The sequence below is a fragment of the Anoplophora glabripennis genome, unplaced genomic scaffold (genome assembly GCF_000390285.2).
Source record: "Anoplophora glabripennis isolate ALB-LARVAE unplaced genomic scaffold, Agla_2.0 scaffold17, whole genome shotgun sequence".
Classification (NCBI taxonomy): Eukaryota; Metazoa; Arthropoda; class Insecta; order Coleoptera; family Cerambycidae; genus Anoplophora; species Anoplophora glabripennis.
Genome location: NW_019416231.1, coordinates 19,847 through 42,368, shown reverse-complemented (window position 1 = coordinate 42,368; position 22,522 = coordinate 19,847). Strand labels below are relative to the sequence as shown.

At 34.5% G+C, this 22,522-nt stretch overlaps 4 protein-coding genes across 9 annotated transcripts in view; 3 read left to right on the top strand and 1 right to left on the bottom strand.

The window, feature by feature from the left end:
- Nucleotides 1–13,231, bottom strand: part of LOC108917756 (guanine nucleotide-releasing factor 2) — a 44,367-nt gene extending 31,136 nt beyond the window's left edge. For 3 of the 4 annotated variants that reach the window (XM_023455354.1, XM_023455355.1, XM_023455365.1), the window contains exons 1-2: nucleotides 10,816–10,846; nucleotides 9,892–10,128 (exon numbers count right to left, since the gene is read on the bottom strand). In XM_023455354.1, the coding sequence (XP_023311122.1) occupies nucleotides 9,892–10,042 (151 nt within the window). In that variant the 5' untranslated portion in view covers nucleotides 10,043–10,128; nucleotides 10,816–10,846. Of the gene's footprint in view, nucleotides 1–9,891; nucleotides 10,129–10,815; nucleotides 10,847–13,029 lie in introns of those variants that run through there. The other variant, XM_023455357.1, reaches the window with a different exon arrangement.
- On the top strand, nucleotides 1,931–8,051 carry LOC108917866. Of its 2 annotated transcripts, none has more exons than XM_018724652.2 (4): nucleotides 1,931–2,039; nucleotides 6,952–7,227; nucleotides 7,370–7,822; nucleotides 7,871–8,051. In XM_018724652.2, exons 2-4 carry the CDS (start codon nucleotides 6,954–6,956, stop codon nucleotides 7,963–7,965), a joined length of 822 nt encoding a protein of 273 aa, XP_018580168.1. In that variant the 5' UTR covers nucleotides 1,931–2,039; nucleotides 6,952–6,953; the 3' UTR covers nucleotides 7,966–8,051. The 2 variants fall into 2 exon arrangements, with proteins under 2 accessions (XP_018580168.1, XP_018580167.1); XM_018724651.2 differs by having other exon boundaries at nucleotides 6,905–7,227.
- A 303-nt stretch (nucleotides 13,232–13,534) lies between the features above and the next one.
- Nucleotides 13,535–15,820, top strand: LOC108917867 (leucine-rich repeat-containing protein 57). The gene is made up of 2 exons (XM_018724653.2): nucleotides 13,535–13,657; nucleotides 13,733–15,820. Exon 2 carries the CDS (start codon nucleotides 13,754–13,756, stop codon nucleotides 14,468–14,470), a length of 717 nt encoding a protein of 238 aa, XP_018580169.1. The 5' UTR covers nucleotides 13,535–13,657; nucleotides 13,733–13,753; the 3' UTR covers nucleotides 14,471–15,820.
- A 644-nt stretch (nucleotides 15,821–16,464) lies between these two features.
- On the top strand, nucleotides 16,465–18,524 carry LOC108917770 (programmed cell death protein 4). 2 transcript variants are annotated; one of them, XM_018724518.1, is made up of 2 exons: nucleotides 16,465–16,578; nucleotides 16,951–18,524. In XM_018724518.1, exon 2 carries the CDS (start codon nucleotides 17,029–17,031, stop codon nucleotides 18,361–18,363), a length of 1,335 nt encoding a protein of 444 aa, XP_018580034.1. In that variant the 5' UTR covers nucleotides 16,465–16,578; nucleotides 16,951–17,028; the 3' UTR covers nucleotides 18,364–18,524. The 2 variants fall into 2 exon arrangements, with proteins under 2 accessions (XP_018580034.1, XP_018580035.1); XM_018724519.2 differs by lacking the exon at nucleotides 16,465–16,578 and adding an exon at nucleotides 16,660–16,864.
- The last annotated feature ends 3,998 nt before the right edge of the window (nucleotides 18,525–22,522 follow it).

Genomic DNA, 22,522 nt, shown 5'->3' with positions numbered 1-22,522 from the left:
TCTAATGAGCAACACTTAAATATTTTATGACACATTTGTCTGTAGGTGATTATCAGGAACGACGCCGTGTTTTGGCAAAAACAAAGACATCAAGGCTATGTCTAAGCAATTGTTTATTTATTTAAGCGTTTTATTGTTTATTAAACATAACCAACCGATTTGCTCCGTCTGTACATTTATTTACTCAAATCAAATTCCGTCCTGTTACATCACTCTTGTCCTGTGAAACAATTGAATGATGGTCGCCGTTTTAAGCCAAACAAATACAGTCACAGCCAACCTAAATTTCAATATACCGAGACATTTATTTTTTAACAATTAAATTAAAAGTTTATTATTCATATATAAGTAGCTCATACATGTACACATAATCGAAACTGTAGAACATATTTTTGAAATAAAAATAAATATAACTTGTTTTTTTATTTTTGACAAAACAGTCCAGGTTAAATCCAGTGACAGTTTCGTTAGATTTATTTTACAGATGTCGAAATAAAATGCGGCGATACCGCTTTAAATATAAACCAGAGATCCTATACAAATATATGTTTCGTAAAAATTCTTCAGCTTCGATGCAATGAAATGACAGGAATGAAAATATCCAGGCTTCGAGCTGATGCTGTTAAAAACATGGCATCTGTGATAGGTGCTGCTGAAATAAAAATAAGTAAAAGACCACTGGAAAAAAATGGATTATGTTTCATTTCGAATGATTCGCAGCTAATTAATTTCTGGAAAACGTTTCCCATAAACCACCTTATATGGAACATATTTTTTATGATTAAACTTAAGAAAATGTATTTTTTTAAAGAAAATAGACACATGAATGTACCGTTCTCTATTTAGAACTGAGAATTTGAAATCCTGCTGTTATACAATCACATAATTCAACCAGCTAGACTCGACTATCGCGACTGCTATTAAAAATGACACAAGTGTGTTATTTTAATAATTAAATCATAGCCATAAAAACTAATTACTAATTCTCATACAAAAAGGGAAGTGGCTTATTTTCTCATAAACATTCTCAGCCTTGGATGAGAGATTTGAATGGAGTATTCCCGCAGACAATTAATTTATGTCAAAACTGGACGATACTTTTTATTATTGTATTATCGTAAGACTTGGAATTTACCATAAAAGATTACAGTGGTAAACGAATAGTATATTAATTTTTAAAAATAGCGACTGACATAACCGACAGCCTTCGTAACGAACCGTTAAATGTTAAATTGGTGGTGTAGACAGAGAGGAATTTTGAGTGGCCTACTTATTTTATTACCAAAATTGTTTACTGTCTGTACAAGGTCAAAAAAAAGATAAATAAATGTAAGATGTACGACAGCAAAATAATGTTTTCATTTAAAACTGTAACTGTAGTTAATATAGTAATTTACATTTTTAATTTGATTGAAACATGTCGCATTTCGGTTGGTTTCATATTGCTAAATATTCGCCCAATTCGCTTCAGTTGATTGATTGTCCCATTAACATTATTTTTCCCTGTAAAATAACTCATAGAAGGAAAGTTGAACCTCCTCCTGTCGAACAAACTTCGTTTCATGTATTTTCATCAAGAAACAAAAGAGCAGTCGCATATTTAGTGCAGCGCCGCTTTGAAGTACGTATTTTTTTGGCCGATTTGCATAAGAATCTTCATTTTATGTAGGTATATCCCAAAATATCTCCTAAATAACGCACTGTACGAAAAAATCAATAGAAACCTTTTTCGTAGAGAATTTTATGCTCTACAACTTTGATCGTTTGCGTGTTTGTAAAATTCTCAATACTTTTCAAGTTATTCACTGCCATCTCAAAACCTCTAGGACCAACTGGACTATAAGTTGCAAAACAAGTCTCCTTTTTTCTCTATAACGAAATTCAGCGACCGAAAAACAGGTTCACATAGAAAACAAATATGAAGTAGTGACGTGTGAAATTTGTTTGGCAGTTCCAAATGAAATTAAACAATACATTTTTTGAAAGTTATAAAAAATCAATGTAAAAGTCAAGACAATATCGAAGACCTAATCACAACAGTGAGTACCGCTATAATTCTTTAGGCTGGCTTTTAATTTTAATTTTATTAATGTAATACGATAACACCAAAACGTCATTAAATGTCACCACCATAAACGTCGATGTTTACGGAGCCATAATGCTGCAAAGTAGAAGAAATATACTTTAATGTCCACACTTACCATTTGTAGATAACAGCTAATGATCTATTACAAATCACAATAGAAACGAAATTGATAACAGCTTTCTAGAGTATAGTCTTATAGTCAAATATATTGATCATTTCTGCCAATGTGGTAGTTTCCGGATTTCTACGAATTTTTTCATACTAATCGGGGTTTGTGCTATAATATACCTAATAGCAAATAGTAAGGTAACAATCATCAGTTATTATGCGTCATTTGAGATAAATCGAATTCAGTCAGACTGCCTGGCAATCAAAATTAATGAAAAATAATGTACTTCATGAATTTAATATAAAAAATCTTCGAATAAGCTTTGGTAAAATTTAAGTACTCGCTATATAAATAAAATAAGCAGAAGAAAGTAAGAAAAATTGATAAAGTGATAAGTACCAACATTGAACTAAATAAAAACAGGTAAATTTCAAGAAGTAGATATGTCTTGACAGTTTAGAATATTCTATCTCAAAAATTACTGAAGTTTATGAAAATTAATTATAGGAAAAAAGAAAATAACAGCAACCACCATTCGTAATACAAATCTAGCTAGACAATAACGATTTAAAATGATTTTTTTTTTTAGTTAACTTCAAAATACAACAATTTATTTTCCAATGTAGATATATTTAGAGTATCGCTAGTTAGCTTTAAGAGAGCACTAAAACAAACAACATTCTGTTAGTACAGATAGTTACATTATTGTTATTTATTATATTTTATTAGTGTATAGTATCTATACTGTAATATGTCTATGGGTGTATGGATATATGTGTGTGTATATGTATATGTTTGATTTGGTTGTTAATCAATTATATTTAGTGAACATTGTTTTAGGCTCTTAGCCAGCCTGTTTATGTTCCGTTTTCCTAAATAAATAAATAAATAAATAAAAAATATTCACTTTGAGGGTTAACTAAATCTAAGTCGCTATACTCAAACAGTAATAAAACAATAATTTTCTCTTTTCCTTAGTAAAAATGTACGTATACCTATTTATCGAATGGTCAGCAAGCTTAAACTGAGAAATAGTTCAAATTCTTCAGCAGTCATGACTATTTTAATTCAAAAAACACACCACTTTATTTATTGTTTTTTTTAGCTTTCTGTCTGCTACTTTGCACCGAATTCCTCACATTTTTACCGACTGTTTATTTACCAAAACTCGAGGTGTGTTTAAAAACTGTGTATGACACTACCGAAAACAAAATATTTACTTTTCGGGCACTTGCTAAGGTAATAGTAAGGGACGTACCCAAGCAGAAACGATAATAAAACGTTAGACATAAAACAAATGTTTATGTTAGAAAAATACCGCGCACAGAGCAAGGATTTTTTAATTACTCTTGAAACGTAAATAATAATTAAGTAAATTACAATACAGGGTGTCCAGTTTATCCTGGGCGTTACATAACCTCAATTTTTCAAATGAAACACCTTTAAGGCCTACTGTGGTGGTAAACATAAACAGATGTTGGGTCGCCCTGGTGTCACTTGATTTTAAAATTAATCAAATCAGAAGTAAACCTGAAAGGGGGTACATATGCGGGGAAAAATGAGTTTTTTTTTATTTATCTCAGAAATTTCGACCTGGAATTTTATGAAACTCTGGAATTTCTTCTGATTTCCACCGAAATCCTTGAAATTTTCCAGATCGCATATAGCAAATTGCACAATAAATATAGTGTGTTTTCACTTAATAATTTACAAACGTCAAAAACCACGAAGAAAAGTGTTTCAGATACAAAATTTTTCCAAACTACGACACATCAATATATTTTTGCTTCACCAAACAGAAATACGTGCTTATTTATAAACATGAAACCGCGGATGGGTGTGATTTTATTATTTTTAGCGACCATTCATTGTTTTAGTGAAATGTCCACCTACGAGATTTCCATATTACACCATTTTTATCTAACTACCACTTCCCACATCAGACACAAGAATCGGAATCATATTGTAGCGACGCAAACCGCATTCCGAGATTTTAGGATTCTATGAAAAAAAATACAGACCGGAGGATATATGCGGTTAGTGATAATTTTTCACGATTGAGACGCCATCTAGCTGCTAAACTAAGCAACTTCAAAACGTGTAAAATCGGTTTCCAAGAACTAATGGAGTAAAATACAAGGAGGCGTTTTTTAAAAGTTTACAATGTGTACTGATTACGACTGTTAAGGATTCCAAATATGTTTTTGATCGTTTGTATTCTATTTTACTTAATTTTATATCAGAGCGAGTAATTTCTTCTTAAAATTAATTCCGCACGATGAAGTTACACCGTGATCCAAATTTACTCCTTACATTACCTACGCACGGCGTGACGTACTCAATCGATCGCGCACAAACCGCCGTTTGCCGATATTTATGTGTCACCGTGACAGGCATTTCCATTTCGGGAAAGATTACCCAGAACGAAGACCTCATTTCCTACGTCGAGATGTCATTACGAACCCACTTCCTTTACGTATATATCCGACACGATGCTGACGGGAGAAGGGCCTGCCCCGCAATGGCAATGGGTGTTAATACCTTCTCGAAGTCACATAGTGCAGGATTTTTTAATGGGAAGCCGCGAATTTGGAATACGCCGCAAGATAAAGCTAATCCGGAGTCTAAGAATCTAAGAATTAAGAGATAAGTGGATTTTTAGAAAGTACCTTGCGAAAATTGGTGTCGGATTCTGCAAAATAGTGTATTATACAGGGTGTCCCGAGATTTGATTGCAATAAGTATTTTTAGGACTAAAAGTTAGAAAAAAAGTATGTGAATATAACCTGGGGGTTGTAGTTCAATTTTGCTCTAACTCTTTTCCACTGTTTGATTTAAAAATGAGAAGTTTTAGACAATTTTATAGTAGAAAGGTGCTCTTGTGTTCTGTTCACTGTCATCAAACCTGTGACTATGGATATATTTTTGCAGAAAACTTCTTTATTTAAGTAACTCCTCTCTATCTCCCATTTAGTCCAAGCATTTTTAAATTTTAAATTGAGTTTCTTGTTCTTTAAACTCGATCCAAAATGGCGAACATGGCTAAAAAAATGTCAAAAAACAGGTTTTCTAAAGTAATTAAAAAAATATAGCCCCGATCGAAAAATTTTAAATGAGAAAGTCGTACGTTATAAAAAGATCTATCGACTGATTGTTTTTAAGTATCGATTGCTTTGTTACTTTTCGAGATATATCGAAAAAACCGTTAAAAATCTTCTCTTTTTTCATCTTCAATAACTCGTTTGCATTTAAGTTCTCATACTTGCTATTTATTGCAAGCATAGCCCGCGGCAATCCAAAAAGGTACATTTTTGAAAAATTTAAAAATATTAATTATTTTTCGATATATCGATTTTTTTAAAAAAAGGCGCTCTCGAAAATCGGCTAGATCTTCTCAGAGGATAGCCTTACAGTAACGATTTTGGGTTGATTTTCTTCGTAAAGAGTTGTATTACCATTAGGGTTTCTGGTCGAGACTTCTCGAAGCGGGAATTTCCGGGAAATCTGGCCTTACTCGAGACGAAAAAAGTGTCGAGAAATCGAGAAATTTAAAAATTACGCGCGTCTTAAGTTCTTGACTGGAGTTCGTTTCGTTCATGCGTTCAATTCGTTTCTCGACAAATAACTGAGCGGTTAAAGTGGTTTCTCGACTAGCTCATGATTTATTTAAGTTTTTAAGGCTTTAGTTTACTTTGATGATCCTTATTTTTTGAATGTACCTAGTTATAAGTCTGTGTAGAAATGTTATTATAAGCTTATAGCTGATGTTGATTCTGAAAATATTTAGTTCCTGTTCCTTTAGTTGATTATTTTATTTTTGTTTTGTTAATTAAAAGATTGTGATTATAAGTGATAAATTAATAGTAAGAACGCTTCTGTATCTTTAAATTAAAGCTTGTTTTTTTAAGATTTCTTCGGTTAAATTCCTTATTTACTATTTATTTCATTAAAAGACTGCATGATTAATGATTAATAATTATTATTGGAAGAAAGCTACGATTCAAAAACATTGAAATAAACAAAGTATATTGAGTGTTTAATAAAAAAACAAGTTAAAGGTTTTTAAGAGGAAACTCAAAGTTTAATTTAGTTTTGTTAGTAGAAGTAGAAAGATAAGTAATTAATAAAAATACTGAATAAATAATAAATGTTAATAATGATTGTTAAGTATGTTTATATTTCGCATTGCAATACCAAAATTATGACTTTTTTAAGTTTTAGAAATTTCTCGAGAATTCGAGAATTCCCTGGAATTCCTAGTCGAGAATTCTTGAGACCCGAGAAAAAAGTAGGCCGAGAAATTAGAAACCCTAATTACCATGCTGTTATAAAACTTTGACGAATTTATTCATTTAAAGGATAAAAAATAACTGAACTGAACACTTTTTTGGGCATGTTTTTTCAAATAACTGTCAATTTTTATTTTATTATAGTAACAAAGTAATCAATACTTACAAACAATCAGTCGATAGATATTTTTAAAGCCTACAACTTTCTGATTTAAATTTTTTCGATCGGTGCTATATTTTTTTTTTAGTTATTTTAGAAAAACCGTTTTTTTCAACTTTGCTATTTTTTACCCATGTTCGCCAATTTGGATAGAGTTGAAAAACAAGAAACTCAATTTAAAATTTAATTTCATATACGGTCATTTTTTTTTTCGGGTATTTCTGTAAGCACTTCTCTATAGTGCTTGGAGTTATTTATAGGTTACATCTCATCTACACTCAAACAACATTCGGTGTCTTGATTCCAGCCATGGGAGATAACAAAACCAACGAAACGGAAAAGGAAAAACTAAGCGACCAACAAAGCGAGTCCGGCAGCTCGCTGAAGCCGCTGCGTTCGGTGAGGCCGTCGGAGAACATCGCCATCTTGGACGAGCCGTCCCCGCCCAGCGAGGAGAAGGTGCAGAGGGTGCAAGAGCAGGTGCTCGAGCCCGCGGATTCGGAGGCCAAAGTGGAGACCGTCTTCGAGAAGCCCCTGGAGTTGGTGCAGGAGACCAAGTCGGAAGTGGACCGGCTAGAGGCGGGTTGGTTTGTCTTTTTTCGTTCTTTTGTCGCTTTTTTACGTTAATCAACTTTTATTTTACTTTCAACGCATAAAGTTAATAAATCTAGATTAATAAATAAAAGAAAAACCGTTTGAATTTAACTCTCTTCAATTTTAAACAGATATCAAAGTAGAGCCACCGTCCGACGACGTCAAAACCTCCGAAGAAGTTCCAAAAGACAAACCCCTGCCCACCAACCTAGAGAAGAAGTGCAGGTTGGGGTCCGCGACCAGCGGCCTAATCCAGAGCGAACGCATCATCAGGAATCAGAGCGACATCTTCTCCTTGAAGGAACAGACCAGCATCGCCTCCGCCATCTTCTCAGTCAACGGATCGCCCTCGAGGAAGGTGTTCAGACGGAGGGAGACGGCCGCGAGCAACGTGTTTCCCTTCGGCCAGGCGGCTAATGGGGAACCGCCCCTGGAGAAGGTGACGGCGGCCAGGGAGAGGGTGAAAGATGCGAAGGAGACTTACAACGAGTTGACCAGGCCTTCCGGCAGCGCCAGGAACCCCCTCACTGGCACGGGGCTCACGTCTAACGACGAGTACAAGTTTAAAGGGTCGAAAAGAAAAGGTAAAGTCTTCTAAATCAAATTGGAAATTATTAATCATTTTTTTTTAGATGGTAATCCTTTGCTAGGTGTAGGATATAGCCCCGAGGCGACGCCGTCCACGCACAGGATTCCACCGGGTGGATTTTCTCACAAGCTTTGGTGACCAAACACGTAAAAAGGCGGCCAGAAATTCTTAGTACGGCAACATAAATTTTGTCCAATTTCCTATGTAGAAGTCAAAAAATACAATGTTCGCATCAATTTGTCACCTTGTTTAACTCCATTTTGAGAACTGTTATTCACAATAATTTAACCGCTTTAAAAAATTGGATCCTACAGAATTTGTAGCAAGCATACGATTTGCAATTTTGGGGAGATTGTAGTCTCCAAATATTGTTTGTGATTTTCACGAACGGCGTTTTTCTTACTACTCCAGTCAGGTTAGACAAAAAAAGGGCTTAACCGGAAAAAAATTAGCTACGCTTGCGGAGACGTCAGGCCTATGGAATGTTGATCACTTGAGTTTAGTTAGGCTTGCCATAGGCGTAGGACCTTAAATTTTGGTAGTAGCGAAAAAATCAAAGCGATCAAAATTGTAGAAAATATAATTCTTTCCAACTTTGTTTAGGTATATTTATGTCGTAAAGTCAATAACAAACGAGATAATTCAATAATTATACTTTGTCACTATTTTCCCCCGTAACTTGAAAAATACCGATCGCACGATAAAATTTGTAATAAAAGAAGTTGTAGAAAATCGCATTTTCAACAACTTAAGTCCTTACAATTTTTGTTGTAAAGTTGAAAATGGCCGAGATATTGAGCAAAAACAATTCCTATGAAACTAACTCCCGCAAGGTCCTACGCTCGCGTCTTTACCGCAAGCGTAGGACCTTAAATATTGGTAGTAGCGAAAAAATCAAAGAGATCAAAATTGTAGAAAATATAATTCTTTCCAACTTTGTTTATGTACATTTATGCCGTATAGTCAATAACATACGAGATAATTCAATAACTATACTTCGTCACTATTTTCCCCCTTAACTTGTAAATATCGATCGCACGATAAAATTTGTAAGAAAAGAAGTTGTAGTATTGAGCAAAAACAATTCCTATGAAACCAACTCCCGCAAGGTCCTACGCTCGCGTCTTTACCGCAAGCGTAGGACCTTAAATATTGGTAGTAGCGAAAAGATCAAAGAGATCAAAATTATAGAAAATATACTTCTTTCCAACTTTGTTTATGTACATTTATGTCGTATAGTCAATAACAAACGAGATAATTCAATAACTATACTTCGTCACTATTTTCCCCCTTAACTTGTAAATATCGATCGCACGATAAAATTTGTAAGAAAAGAAGTTGTAGTATTGAGCAAAAACAATTCCTATGAAACCAACTCCCGCAAGGTCCTACGCTCGCGTCTTTACCGCAAGCGTAGGACCTTAAATATTGGTAGTAGCGAAAAAATCAAAGAGATCAAAATTGTAGAAAATATAATTCTTTCCAACTTTGTTTATGTACATTTATGTCGTAAAGTCAATAACAAACGAGATAATTCAATAATTATACTTTGTCACTATTTTCCCCCTTAACTTGAAAAATATCGATCGCACGATAAAATTTGTAATAAAAGAAGTTGTAGGAAATCGCATTTGCAACAACTTAAGTCCTTACCATTTTTGTTGTAAAGTTGAAAATGGCCGAGATATTGAGCAAAAACGATTTTTCCTTAAATTCAAGATGGCGGCTGACGCAGGGGTGGAATTCAGTCGCGATTCTGAATTTACACTACTATTGACCCCCCCCTAAAGGTTAGAACAATAAAATTGTGGTCCCTAATTTTTTCCCGGTTAGATGACAAACCGACTGGGTTATACAAGTACCTTTAAGAATAGTCAATAGTTTTACTGACTTATGCTGTATTCGTGTTAAATATAGCGATTTAAAAGAATAATGAAATGGTAGACGTATTTTCTGTGCAATGAAAGCGCATATGCGGCAAAAATTTGATACGTGGATTGGTACAGACGACAATAGGAAAATATTCCAAATTAACGTAAGAAATTCAACCAATTGCTTTTTTACCTAGCACGTCCTCCAGAGGCGAGACGGACAGCAGCACCGTCCAGTACTTGCGACGGTACTTCCTGAAGTCCCACGTCTGGCTGCCGCCGTAGACGCGGTATTTCCTCCTGCGACTCCCGGGTTCCGATATCAGCTCGTCGTAGTCAGGCATATCGTCGGCAGAGTATCGAATTAACACCAGTTTTTATTTCCAGAGTTCTTTGCACTGTTCAACTGGATCGTTCATTGGGCGCTGACCTTTTTAAATAGGGATTAATGGTACAAATTGGTCAAGAATGTGTGGTGCCACATATTTTAGACGGGTTGGTCGGGTCAATTTTGTTTTATCTATCTTTAACGGAACCAATTGTTAGATTTTAATGTCTGGAATTCGAGATGCTTTGTTACGGTTACGGAGAAGTAGTTTTAGAAAATTTAACGCGATTTTGGTAGCTGGTTTAATTTCCTGCAACGTTCCATTTGAAAAAATAAACAATTGGCAATCGCCTAAAATCGAGGTAGGCCTAGAGATATGATTACGGGATGTCAGTTTGTAGAATTTGTATATTTTGTTTTTTTTTTAATCAGACAAAAAATGATGGAGCTGTAACTGAAAAATTTATAACAAAATGGTTATAAATTATTATTATTTATATAAATTTACAGTTGCAGTTACAAAAGTCCCTCTTAGGTGGATCACCCTGTATACAGGATGTACCAGAAAACAGTGGCTATACTTTATTAATGAACTGCTTGAATCATTCTCCACATGACGTCATGCGCCAAGAGAACCGATTTTAATTCACGGAAATATCATACAATAGTGCATTTTCGCACTAAGGTAAGTTGACTCAAATTCAATTGTTTGTACCTCAATAACGTATGGTTGCTGTACGATCACTGTTTTCTGATACACCCCGTAGGATTCCGCTTATGCAAACGCACCGGTTCTGGTTACGCGGCACCATACATTCACCCTGTATATACCAAACGCCAAGGTCGTCCAGAAATACACCATTACTCGGATCGCAACCCGATTCGCTGAATACCAATTTTATTGTACACATGGCAATCACTTCCCCACCGACCCTCGAGGAACACTGGAATTTACACTTTCGGTTTCATATTTCGACAAATCGCACAAAAGCGCGTTTTATCTGATCGCGTGTCACTCCCCAGGTACTTTCGCGAGCGGTCGCGTTTTGGAACTAAAAATTCACGGGACAATTCGAAATTAGTTTTCTAGTTCGGGACCAATATCTTAACTGGACGGGACAGACAGCAGAACCCATGCAACTATTATTCCCTAAACGCTTACAGCTCGTTAGGATTTGGACGCACGACGTTTACTGGATGCGTTAGAAAAAAAAAACGTTAATTACTATTCCATAAACAGTTAGCGACTAATTAATTCGACATTGCCGGTCAATTGGACGGCTGCGTGGATTTTTTTTTTTTGCCGCACAGCAGAAATGTTTCCGGTGTTATTGTGCTGTGACGCCTTTATCTCGGACATATGTGCCGTGTAGTGATGAACAATATTTTTTTGGACATTGTCCAGGCCTGTAAATGCGATTTGTGTTTCGATTTATTTCAGGATCTCGCTTGTTACCCGTTTGTTTGCAATAGACGTAATCCCGGTGTAGTAAATCGGATTCATTCATATCTTAATATAGAGCGGTTTCCCAAAAATTATTCCTTACGACAACAATTCTTCTCTACACATTGATCATGATAAGGATGCTGCGACTGCTCTCGTTACACACCCTACACGGTTATATTCAAAACATCTATTTCATGTGCAATGTTGCGGGTACTGCGGCTCGGGTTTTCTTTGACAATTTGTAAAATGTCCTCTCTATTTTAGCTTTGTTGCGGTCTTTCTTGTCCGCTACGTTCATACGTTGGATTCACTCTTTGAACAGCGTATTGCACTGTTCTGGGATACAGTCGTTGCTTTTGGAAGTAACAATTAGCATACAAACGACAAGTTATATTTAATTCATATTCGCATTCTTGATTTCAACAAGATACTTTGAAATAAAACAACAAATAAAAATGAATTAATGAAAACTGATTTACTTAATATTCATAAGTTGTAAGGCTCTAAAAATCTGCAGACCGAGAAAAAATCATATATATTTAAGTAAATGTGAGTTTTCTTTATTTTCAGCTCTATATCTCGAAAACAAAGCTATGTTTACGTAGATTTTTTTCCTTATTTAGGGGTTCTCTATCGCCTAAATTGGCGTGTGCGATTCTGGACACCCTGTAGAGCGCTGCGCAGGTTGTCTCAAAAATGAACAGTCTATATTCCGGAAGCACATTTATAGGAACTTTTTAATAAATTTAACATAGGCGGTTTACCATAGTTTTTCCGATTTTAGTAACACCCTGTATATAATTTTTGTCTCGTTTGTTTTTATAGAACACGGGATACTTCTTATGTTTGTTTATATTCTTTAAACATAATTAAATAATATTCTTATATGTACTTTGAGAATATTTACAAAATCGGAAAAAAAATAGGTACCCTGTATAAAATGCGGTACTTTTTAAATCTTAATAATTCTCAGTTGATGATATATCCATTTGATTGAAAAAAAAAATTGTAAATTTTCCAAAAAATATCGTCACGATAAAAAAATGTGAGATACCAGTCCATATAAAAAACAATACATTTATTTCAATATTGGTCACAGCTATTTCTGAAGCTGCATGAATTATTAATAAATCAATAAACAATATTGTCAAGTAGGTACCTAATATGGGAGCAATATCATTAACATTTACCAATACCGATGTCGGTTAAAAAATCTATGATTTACACCTAGAGAACAAGGATAAAGTCCAGTTTATAACAAATAGAAAATGATTACCTTCCTGTTATAAATATTTAAATAAGCTATTTTAATGTGCAAGTATTTAAGTAATTATGACCTGCTCTCTGTAGGCAGGTTAGGATTTCTAAATGCCAAAAGGTCATTGAGTGAACTTGCAAAATAAACAAAAAAAAACCGCCTGGCCTACATTAGGTTTATTTAAAAATTGATGGGATAACTGACAGGAACGATGTACCAATCCAGACCTATATTTAACAATGATAAAAGCAGTGCAATAAAATGAACAATCAGTGATGTAATTACAAAAAAATCCTACCTTGGACATATTTTCCAGATTTCGGTGTGGATGTCATATTCAATATCTTCCATTTGCATAACTACAATTCAAGACACACTATGGGAGATTTTTAGTTACTGTGGAAACACCCCGGCGAATATAGGACACATTTATACGTTTATTCATTTTTGGTTTTTATTGAATTTTGAGAAAAATATCGAAAAAAGGAGAATCTTTTGCACTGCCGGAGCCGCGCCGCCATCTACAATAATATTTTAGACAAAAACACGGATCGATAACTCAGTCGGTAACAATTTAACATCGTTGCCAGAGTTAACTGTGGACATTTAATAATTAAAATGATTGCTTTATAATTAAATATGTAGTTACACCAAATTCTGCCTAATGTTAGAAAATTTATATATTTTACTTTACCTATATATAATCTCATTACTTCTTAGTTCCAGTGAACATTTAAAAAACTAGTCACTCCAACTGGCAGCACTGGAAAGTTATTTACAAATTGTAAAACACTGGTTGTCAAATTTGATGTAAATGAGATGATAACACCATATGAAAACTTAATTTAAAAGTAATTAGGAAAAATACACTTCTAATTTGTAATTGATGTTAGAGAAGCCGTAAATCTAAACCCAACAATGCAAAGGTAACTATTAAATTCAATAATATAGATTATCTTATCACAAGGCAATTATAAAGGTGAGGTTTTATCTTTTATCAGCTGACCAATTAAGCTTGGAAAATGGGTAACTCAGGTCTAAAACAGCACATAGAAACTGCTCAAAAAACAGGTGTTTTAAAAGTATCCCAGGGGAAACTGAATGAATTCCCTCCTGGTTTTAAACAGCTTGAAAGTTCGTTGAGAACTCTAGACATATCCGACAACAAATTTGTGATTTTGCCTAATGAAATAAGTAGATTTATGCAACTAAGGCACCTTAACTTAAGCAAAAACAAATTAGCGAAGATTCCAGATTGCATTGGAGCCCTGACAAAGCTAGAAACATTCAACGGAAGCCACAATAACCTCACCAGTTTACCTAGAACCTTTTCCAACCTCATCCACTTGAAACAAGTAAACCTGAGTGATAACCACATAAAAGACTTCCCGTTGATGTTCTCTGGACTCAAACACCTCGACGTATTGGATTTGTCGAGAAATGAAATCGTATCGATCCCAACCGAAGTTTCTGGCCTAAATGTAACTGAATTAAACCTCAACCAGAACCAAATATCTCAAATTTCTAGTCAAATCGCTGACTGTCCAAGACTCAAGACTTTGCGGTTAGAAGAGAACTGTCTACAACTGTCGTCGATTCCTACAAGGATCCTGCTGGAATCGAAAGTCTCCAATTTAGCCGTCGACGGTAATTTATTCGAGGCGAAACAGCTGTCTGATCTGCCGGGCTATGAGGCTTATATGGAACGGTTTACCGCTGTGAAGAAAAAGTTGTTCTAAAATGTTCTCGTGGGGAGAAATATCAAAGCACAGAAATCGTATGAATGTTTGTTTTGAGTATTTTAAACTTAATCATTCGATGGGAAGACTGTAGACAAGGCTGAGTAGTGATATCTTAAATATTTGGATGATTTTTATGAAGAGAAGATTAAAACGTAGTTGGAATTTGTATATTTTTAAAATTTTGTGTCGATATTCAGTGTTCAAGTTTGATTCGTCACGCAATATCTATAGTTTTCCCACCAAAATGGTCTTATTCTAGTCTAGAAATCGACAAATAATTTATATTCATTCTGTTTCATATTTCCTCCTGTGTTAATGAAAACATCTGATAAACAATTAAAATATGTAAATATAAAAAAATGTCTTTATGCCTTCGTTAACCAAATTTCTGTTAATTAAAGATAATAATTTATTTAATTTTTTTCAATATCGTGTGCTGAATCTGCGTAATATTTTATTATTATCGTTTCCGTTATCTTCGGCACACTTTTCGGTGCATTTTCTTTACTCCTACAATTCTACCGGGAATGTAAATTAAAAAATTACCTATGGTGCTTCGCTGTCAATTTTCTATCAACTAATCAATATCATACCCTAACGTAGAATATTACGCCTATTGTTATCGTTTTGAGGTAGTGACTTTCCTCCGTTCGTGATGTTTTTAAATGAACTTTCCATACAATCAGGTCGAAATACTGAACAATGTACCCAGTCCCTCCCCCTTTTACAGAAATATAATGTATTTAAACTTTTAAAACTGTATTTTAACGACAAATAGGAATTTCCTTGTTGTGCAAGAAAGATATGCATAATTCGATTCGTATTTGTCGTTAACTGGTCTATTCTAAGCTTAGCTTCGGAAATATATAATAATTAAAGTTCTGCATGAGTGTTGTATAGACAATCAATGTTTTAGAGAAACATGTCTCGATGTTGATGTTTGTAGTTTAATTTTTCACTTTTCGTTCGAATTGTCGATATTTTTGGGGTCCAAGCAATATTATAGATACGAAATGGAAGTCTGTTTTTAAGTAGCCGAACACTAAAATATTCAGCTTTCTTTAAATATACAAGTTTTATTTTATTAAATACATACTTGACGTTATCTAGGTAGGTATATACCTTTAGTCTAGGATTATATGTACATTATACATGTAATTAGGTTCTGTTCGTATTAGTATAATTTATACAAAATAAATATCCTGTATTTTCATGCCTAAAGTGTACTTCTATCATATTTATCAATTATGTATTTTGTCTATTTGAATTTTTATAGATAATTTGCACTTTTGCTCTATTTTTATTATATAATATATTCAGTACCATTTTTCTATCTGTACAAAATATCCTGCAATAAAGTTTTATTCGTAAATTTCTTTGTATCCTAAACTCCAAACAAACGTAGTTCAGTGGGTTGCATAGATCAGATTCAAAATAAAGGTGCGTCGACTATTTTCAAAACATCTTGCGTAAGTATCGTAATACTTTTGCGATATAAATAACTTTATTTTTAGATACTGTTATGTAGGCACTGATTGATTATAAATAAAAAAAGGAAAATGTTTAATGCATAAACTAATTGTTCGTAATTTATGCATTCCAACTTAAATATTTTTTAACTTTAATAATATTTATATTTCCGTTTCACATCAATGGAAGTTTGTACCGGCAAATTACCACATACGACATGATGTAGGTAAATCACGTATCAGTTCGTAAAGAGGTCAATGAAGCGGACTGGCCTCTAATTTGAATAATTTTAGTCTCTAACCACGACTCTTTTTATTTATGTACGATGTTTTTTTGAAATATATAAACAGTTAAAAAAAGGTGTGTACAAATTTATGAAAGTATTTATTTGTTTTCACTGTTGATTGTTGGAAACTACTTGTCCTTACCCCTCTCTCTGTCTTTGTCCAGCGTTTGTCGAAACGTGCCCATAGAAGGAGAAAGAAACACAATACGATCTTCGTCGTGAAGCAAACACCATTCGATTTGTATTGTTTATGGACGACGAAGGTAGTGTGGTGTGTTGCGCAAAAACCTAGTTCCCGAAAGTTTCCGCTTTTTTTGCGTTCAAAGACTTGTTTCCGGGTATTAGTAAGGTAAGTGAGTAATAAATTCTCGTAACTCATATCTTTACGACTGTAATTTTGTTTGTTCTGTGTGATATGGCGGTGTTTTGTCTGGTTCGTTTCTCGGCCAGCTGGATGTTTTTGTTTACTTCTTGCTTGCCTCCAGCGGCTTTTCTGTCGTTCTAGAAACATCGGTAATCGATGTGATTTGAAATTGTGTGATTGTTTTGAGTAATGTCATGTGAGATATAAAACTCGTGGGCGTTTTTTCACGTGGAAACTGTAAGAAAATAGCAATATTTTAAGTCGTATTTAGGTATGTCACGTAGACCGTTGAGTGACGTGTAATCAAAATCACACAGAACCGTTCGTGCATGTACTTGCATTTCGTTTATTTTTCAGGTAATTCTTGTATTGGCGGGGCACAGTTGACCACCCAGTCAAAGAAACTGCCAGTTTTTTTTGTGTTAAGAAGCAAAAATGGCTTCAGAGAGGGACGGAGTTGATGTCGAAATCGACGACAGTGACATAGACATCGACAAGATTGTAGAAGGAGAATTGGCAGCCAAAGAGAATGCTACAGTGAACGAGAACCTGATCAAACGCAAGCCCAAGAAGGTCCACAGGCAAAACTCCAAGGAGAATGTTGTCAGCAGTGGCTTCGTGCATGGTCCCAGGTCTTGGAAGAATAGCCGCAGGTCTAGAAATGGTTACGGAAGAGGCTTACCCAAGAAGGGTGGCGCTGGGGGTAAAGGTGTATGGGGCTTGCCCGGCTCAGAACTCCTGGAAACCTATGAAGATGTCGACGATCCCAATTTTGATAACGAGAACCTGAACAACGGTGATATAGAACTAAAGGCTGTCGTGCCTGAGGTGTCCGATGAAGAAATAAAAAAGAAAGTAGAACCCATTATCTTAGAATATTTCGAGAATGGGGACACCCACGAAGCTATTCTTTCCATAGAGGAACAGATACCCGCGAATCGTCGAGATGCTCTCGTAGAGCAACTCATTGAAATAGCGATGGATCACAAACCGTCTCACCGAGAAATGACGTCCGTGCTGATTTCAGACCTATTTCCCCACGTCATCGCTGAAACGGACATTAGCAAGGCATTTGAGAACCTCCTTGCTAATCTGAACGATTTGATTCTGGATATTCCAGACGCACCCACTGTACTTGGCAATTTCATTGCGCGAGCTATCGCTGACGACTGTATCCCCCCGAAGTTCATCCAGAGAACTAGAGAAAAGAGCGATAATAAAGAATTGCAGGAGGCCCTCATTCGAGCCGACACTCTCCTGTCGATGAAGCACGGATTGGTGCGCCTGCACAACGTCTGGGGCGTTGGAGGGGCCCTGAGGCCCGTCAAGGCTCTGACACGGCAAATGTCGTTGCTTCTGCAAGAATTCATATCATCCAGGGACATCGAAGAGGCGAGCCGCTGCCTTAGGCTTCTGGAGGTGCCGCACTTCCACCACGAGCTGGTGTACGAGGCTATAGTCATGGCTCTGGAGGCTAATAGCGCTTCAAAGGAGGAGGCGCTTTGCACTCTCCTCAAGGCCTTCTCCGATGCCATTTTGATTACCCCGGATCAGATGGAGCACGGTTTTCTGCGCGTGTTTGACGATCTCCCCGATATATCCATGGACGTCCCCCTGGCTTACATAATCCTGGACCGTTTTGTGGATCGCTGCCATAACTCGGGCTTCCTCACCGAAAACATCATCAAGAAATTGCCCGCTCGCGGACGCAAGCGTTTCGTGTCCGAGGGCGACCAGCATTTCATTAAAAACTACAAAATTATTCATTGAGGGTGGCTCATAATGAGACATCGTACTACGCCTGTAGTTTTTCATGAGGATATGCATTTGTACGTTTTTCTTTCTATTAGCACTAGGTGCAAATTCAATAAATAAATTGAAGTGTTACTTTTTGTATATGTTCTATGGAAATAAAGATTATTTCAAGTTAACGAGTATCAATGCTTCACCAAAACTTGAAAGGAAAAATTTGTTGCTAATTATACAGGGTGCTCCTTAAGTACATTTCGATAAAACGTGTCAAATTTGCAGATACCTGGAAAGGTGTTTAATGTAGAATAATAAAACTCGGTGTGGTGACACAGCTGCAAAAAAAAAATGGAAATAAATGTAAAAATTCAACTCGATATTTACAATTTTCTATTTTTTGGACAGTTTTTGTCGTATCAGACCTGTTGTCAAATTGGCCATAACCAGAAACACTCCAAAACAATTGAAATAACTTGACATTTGTCAAGTTAGCTGTCAAATTATTGTTGTCTGTAATAAATTTTGCTGAAAATTTAAATAAAAATGGCTGGGGATTGTTTAAATTATATTTATAAGGATTATTTTGTTATTTATGAAAAAAAGCAGCAGATTCTGTACATGTTATTGAAATTACTTTGTCACATTTTCCATAAATAACAAGCAAATTAAAATAATTTATTAGTATAATTTAAACGTTTCCCCAGGCATTTTTATTTAAATTTTCGACAAAAACTATTCAGATTCAACAATAATTTGATGACTAACTTGATGAATGTCAAGTTATTTCAATTGTTTTTGGAGTGTTTCTGGTCATGGCTAATTTGACAGCAAGTCTGATACGAGAAAAACTGTCCAAAAAATAGAAAATTGCAAATATCTCTAAAAGTAGTAATGGCAACCATAACAATTATTATATGGCTTGAAAGGAAATTTCAATCTGCATACTACAAAGAAAATACAGTGTTCCATTTAAGTTAACAAAGTTATAGCCGTTTGAAGTTATCAAAATGTAACGGCAAAAATGAAACACCTAGTATTAAATGTTTTATTTTGTTGCTATATTATAATGTATTGTTGCCTATGGCCTTTACAGGTGCCAAAAATGGGCTTGATATCACGCTCCTGAAAAGCGAGTTAGTAGCATCTCCGTGAACCCTTGTATCTGTCAAATTTTTTCTTTAAAAATTAATATCTCAAAATCTATAACTCCTAGGTATCGGGAATATTTAATAAAGTGACCCTCAAATTTCACGTAGAATCCGAAAATGCAATAATATATAGGGTGTCCCATTTAAAATAACGAAGTTGGTGTCGACTTCCGGTATAACCGGAGGTGCTGGACAGTTCTAGATATATTAGTTGTGCTCGCCCCAGGGACATTGCCATGTTGCCAACTTTTCAAATTTTTCAGAGCAATACTTTCCTAGATATCGATCGACGCAGTTCCCTTGGTTCACCCTGTATATTACCGAGCCTTCATAAATGTTTACAAGCTACGTGAACGCTGACCTTAGGCAACCAACATTGCAATATTAATGATTCGTTTACAATGAATAATGACAAACTGTTACGGTTACGCTCAAGATAATACGATTGCTGAATGGTTGAATAGAATCTTGTGAAAAATTGCATCGATTACAGCCAGTGAAACAGAATGTTCCGTTTCAATGTAGTCACGGCCTTATGGTTTGATTTTATCGAAATTTAATTGCCAACATGAAGGAACTTAAATTACTGGTCACATGGCTTGCAGTTATTTATGAATACTCGCGTTTTAAGTGATGGTGACCGAGGCTAAGCAGCCAAAATTTTTATAAAAAATTCCTAGTGATTTTTCGAAAAATCTAAAGCTTTGGTTATGAAAAAAATTTAAGAATTTCTTCACCATAAAATAATTAAAAGTTATCTTTATTATCAGAATGTAATCAAGGTCCATCCTGTATAATAGGAATAGGCCCGTTTTATAGGTGGAGTTAAAATACCTACTTTTAGTTCGTAAAAACGAAATAATTGTGTAGATAACAATAATTGCTGTAATAATACCACCGGATTGTGTTGGTGAAGGAAAATTCCATCAAAATATTTACGTTACAAGTGGAGTGTGTCCAATTTATGTAAAATAAATATAAACCTTATCAAACAATCGTTCCTGAAATAAAACACGGCATCATAATATAATGCATTTTAATATAGCTCCACATATATCCCACATTACATCATGGACAAGCGAGCTTGTGTCTCTTAACTTATACAAATAAAAATCAAGGAACACATACTTGAGCATCGCACATCTAGTTATATTACCAATAGATATTTATTATCGGTTACGAGGAAACCCCCTATTTTTTTTTAGAGCAAAAATAGGCAATTTTTACCTCAATTGATATAAAAACTAATAATCTCACTTTGTAACTTGGATGAAAATAGCAAAAGTTACGCCACGCATGGCTGAAAATAAGCATAACTTTTCCTACGAGTTGTTTACTTACTAAATTCCTGTCTACGATTTAAAATATGTAATAGTAATACTTTTAAAAGGTCAACAACTAATTTACATGTATTCTGGAAATGTTCAACAAACCGAGTCAGTCTTATCGGTGTTCGTAGAGAAGCAGTTCAATGAATTAAAATTCATTCCCCTCAAATATACAGGGTGGTTATATTTTTTTTGACAATTTCAGAACAGAAGTATTATCAAAAAGTAAAAGTTACTTTGAAAGATATTTACTTTTTCAGATAAACAGGCAAATGTTCCATTGTTGAAATATTAACAAATATTTTTGGCGGGAAAAAAGTGTTTTTAAACGAAACATTGTCTTAGTTTTATTGATGTCGCAGAAAAGAGGGTGGCAGGTACCTTTGTTATAAGAAAATTGATTCTTTTTCGAAATCTCTGCTCATTTTGTGGTTAAAAACGGATCGTCTCGAATTTTTTTTGTTAATTTGATCGTTTCTAAATAAAACATTTATAAAAATCTTCGTAGTTACATTTGGCGTAAATATCATACGGACATCTCAACACTAAAAGAAATTAAGCAACTTGGACCCAAGTTTGGTATGAAATTCAGTAATTGACAGAATAAATGGGTCACCCTGCATAATACAAATTAACGGGCACAGGTTTATTTTATGTATTTTTTATTTGTAACCATAAAATATTTCTTTTATTGTAAATTTTCGTAATTTGTCTGTGGCGAGTTTTTTTTAATAGGCATTTTCTGTCCATTTTTTTTGCAACACCGAAAAATTGAAAATGCGTTTAAAAAAGCATTAAAAAGGTATTCTCAAATTTCAAGGAATGGAACTTGGTGCATTTGTAAATCATTTGAGGAAAAAGTAATTTTTTGTGAGGAAACCGTAACGACATACAGAGTGTACCTGAAAAAGTAAACATTTCTCGAATGGAGTATATACGCCCTTGTTTAATACAGAAAAAAAGTTTATATAAAAGTTGTACAGAATCAAAAAACCTAAAGGACAAAATTAATTTGAAACACACAGGGCGATGAGTAAAAACGGGACACGCCAAATATTAAATTTTTTAAATGGAACACCCTGTATATTTTTAAACATATGGATTTCTGAGAAAATTCTATATATGGCAATACAAACAGTTTAACATTTTAATGCGGGGTTGCCAAGTTATGTAGAAAATTCTTCGAATTTTGGAGAAAACATGACCTCGAAGAAGTTGTATTAACTTTCAACAGCTGACACTTGGGGCAAAAATATTTGACAGAGTTATAGGCAAATGTTAGGCAAAGCCTCCTTTATTAGCTAGTATCGATATTTTATACAGGGCATTTTTTATAATACGACCATTTTTAGAAAGTTAAAACTTGATTTTCTAAACTTTTTCAAATGGAACACCCTGTATTTTATTATTCTATTTTATTCACATATCAGTCCACTTCAACTTTTATTAAGTATGTTCTACACCTAAAGTTGTTAGTTTGTAAGATGTAGCAACATTTCTGGAAAAACCTAATTTTTATAATTTTTGGTTGCTTTTGAAAAAACTGTCACATTGTGTCAACTTGTCAGTTCATAATGTATCATTCCATTTTGAGTTAATTTTATTAGTTATTTATTTGTGGTATTCTGTAAAATAATAAAAATTAAAATTTTTCAGAAATGTTGCTGTATCTTTAACACTAACAATTTTAGATAAAGAACATAT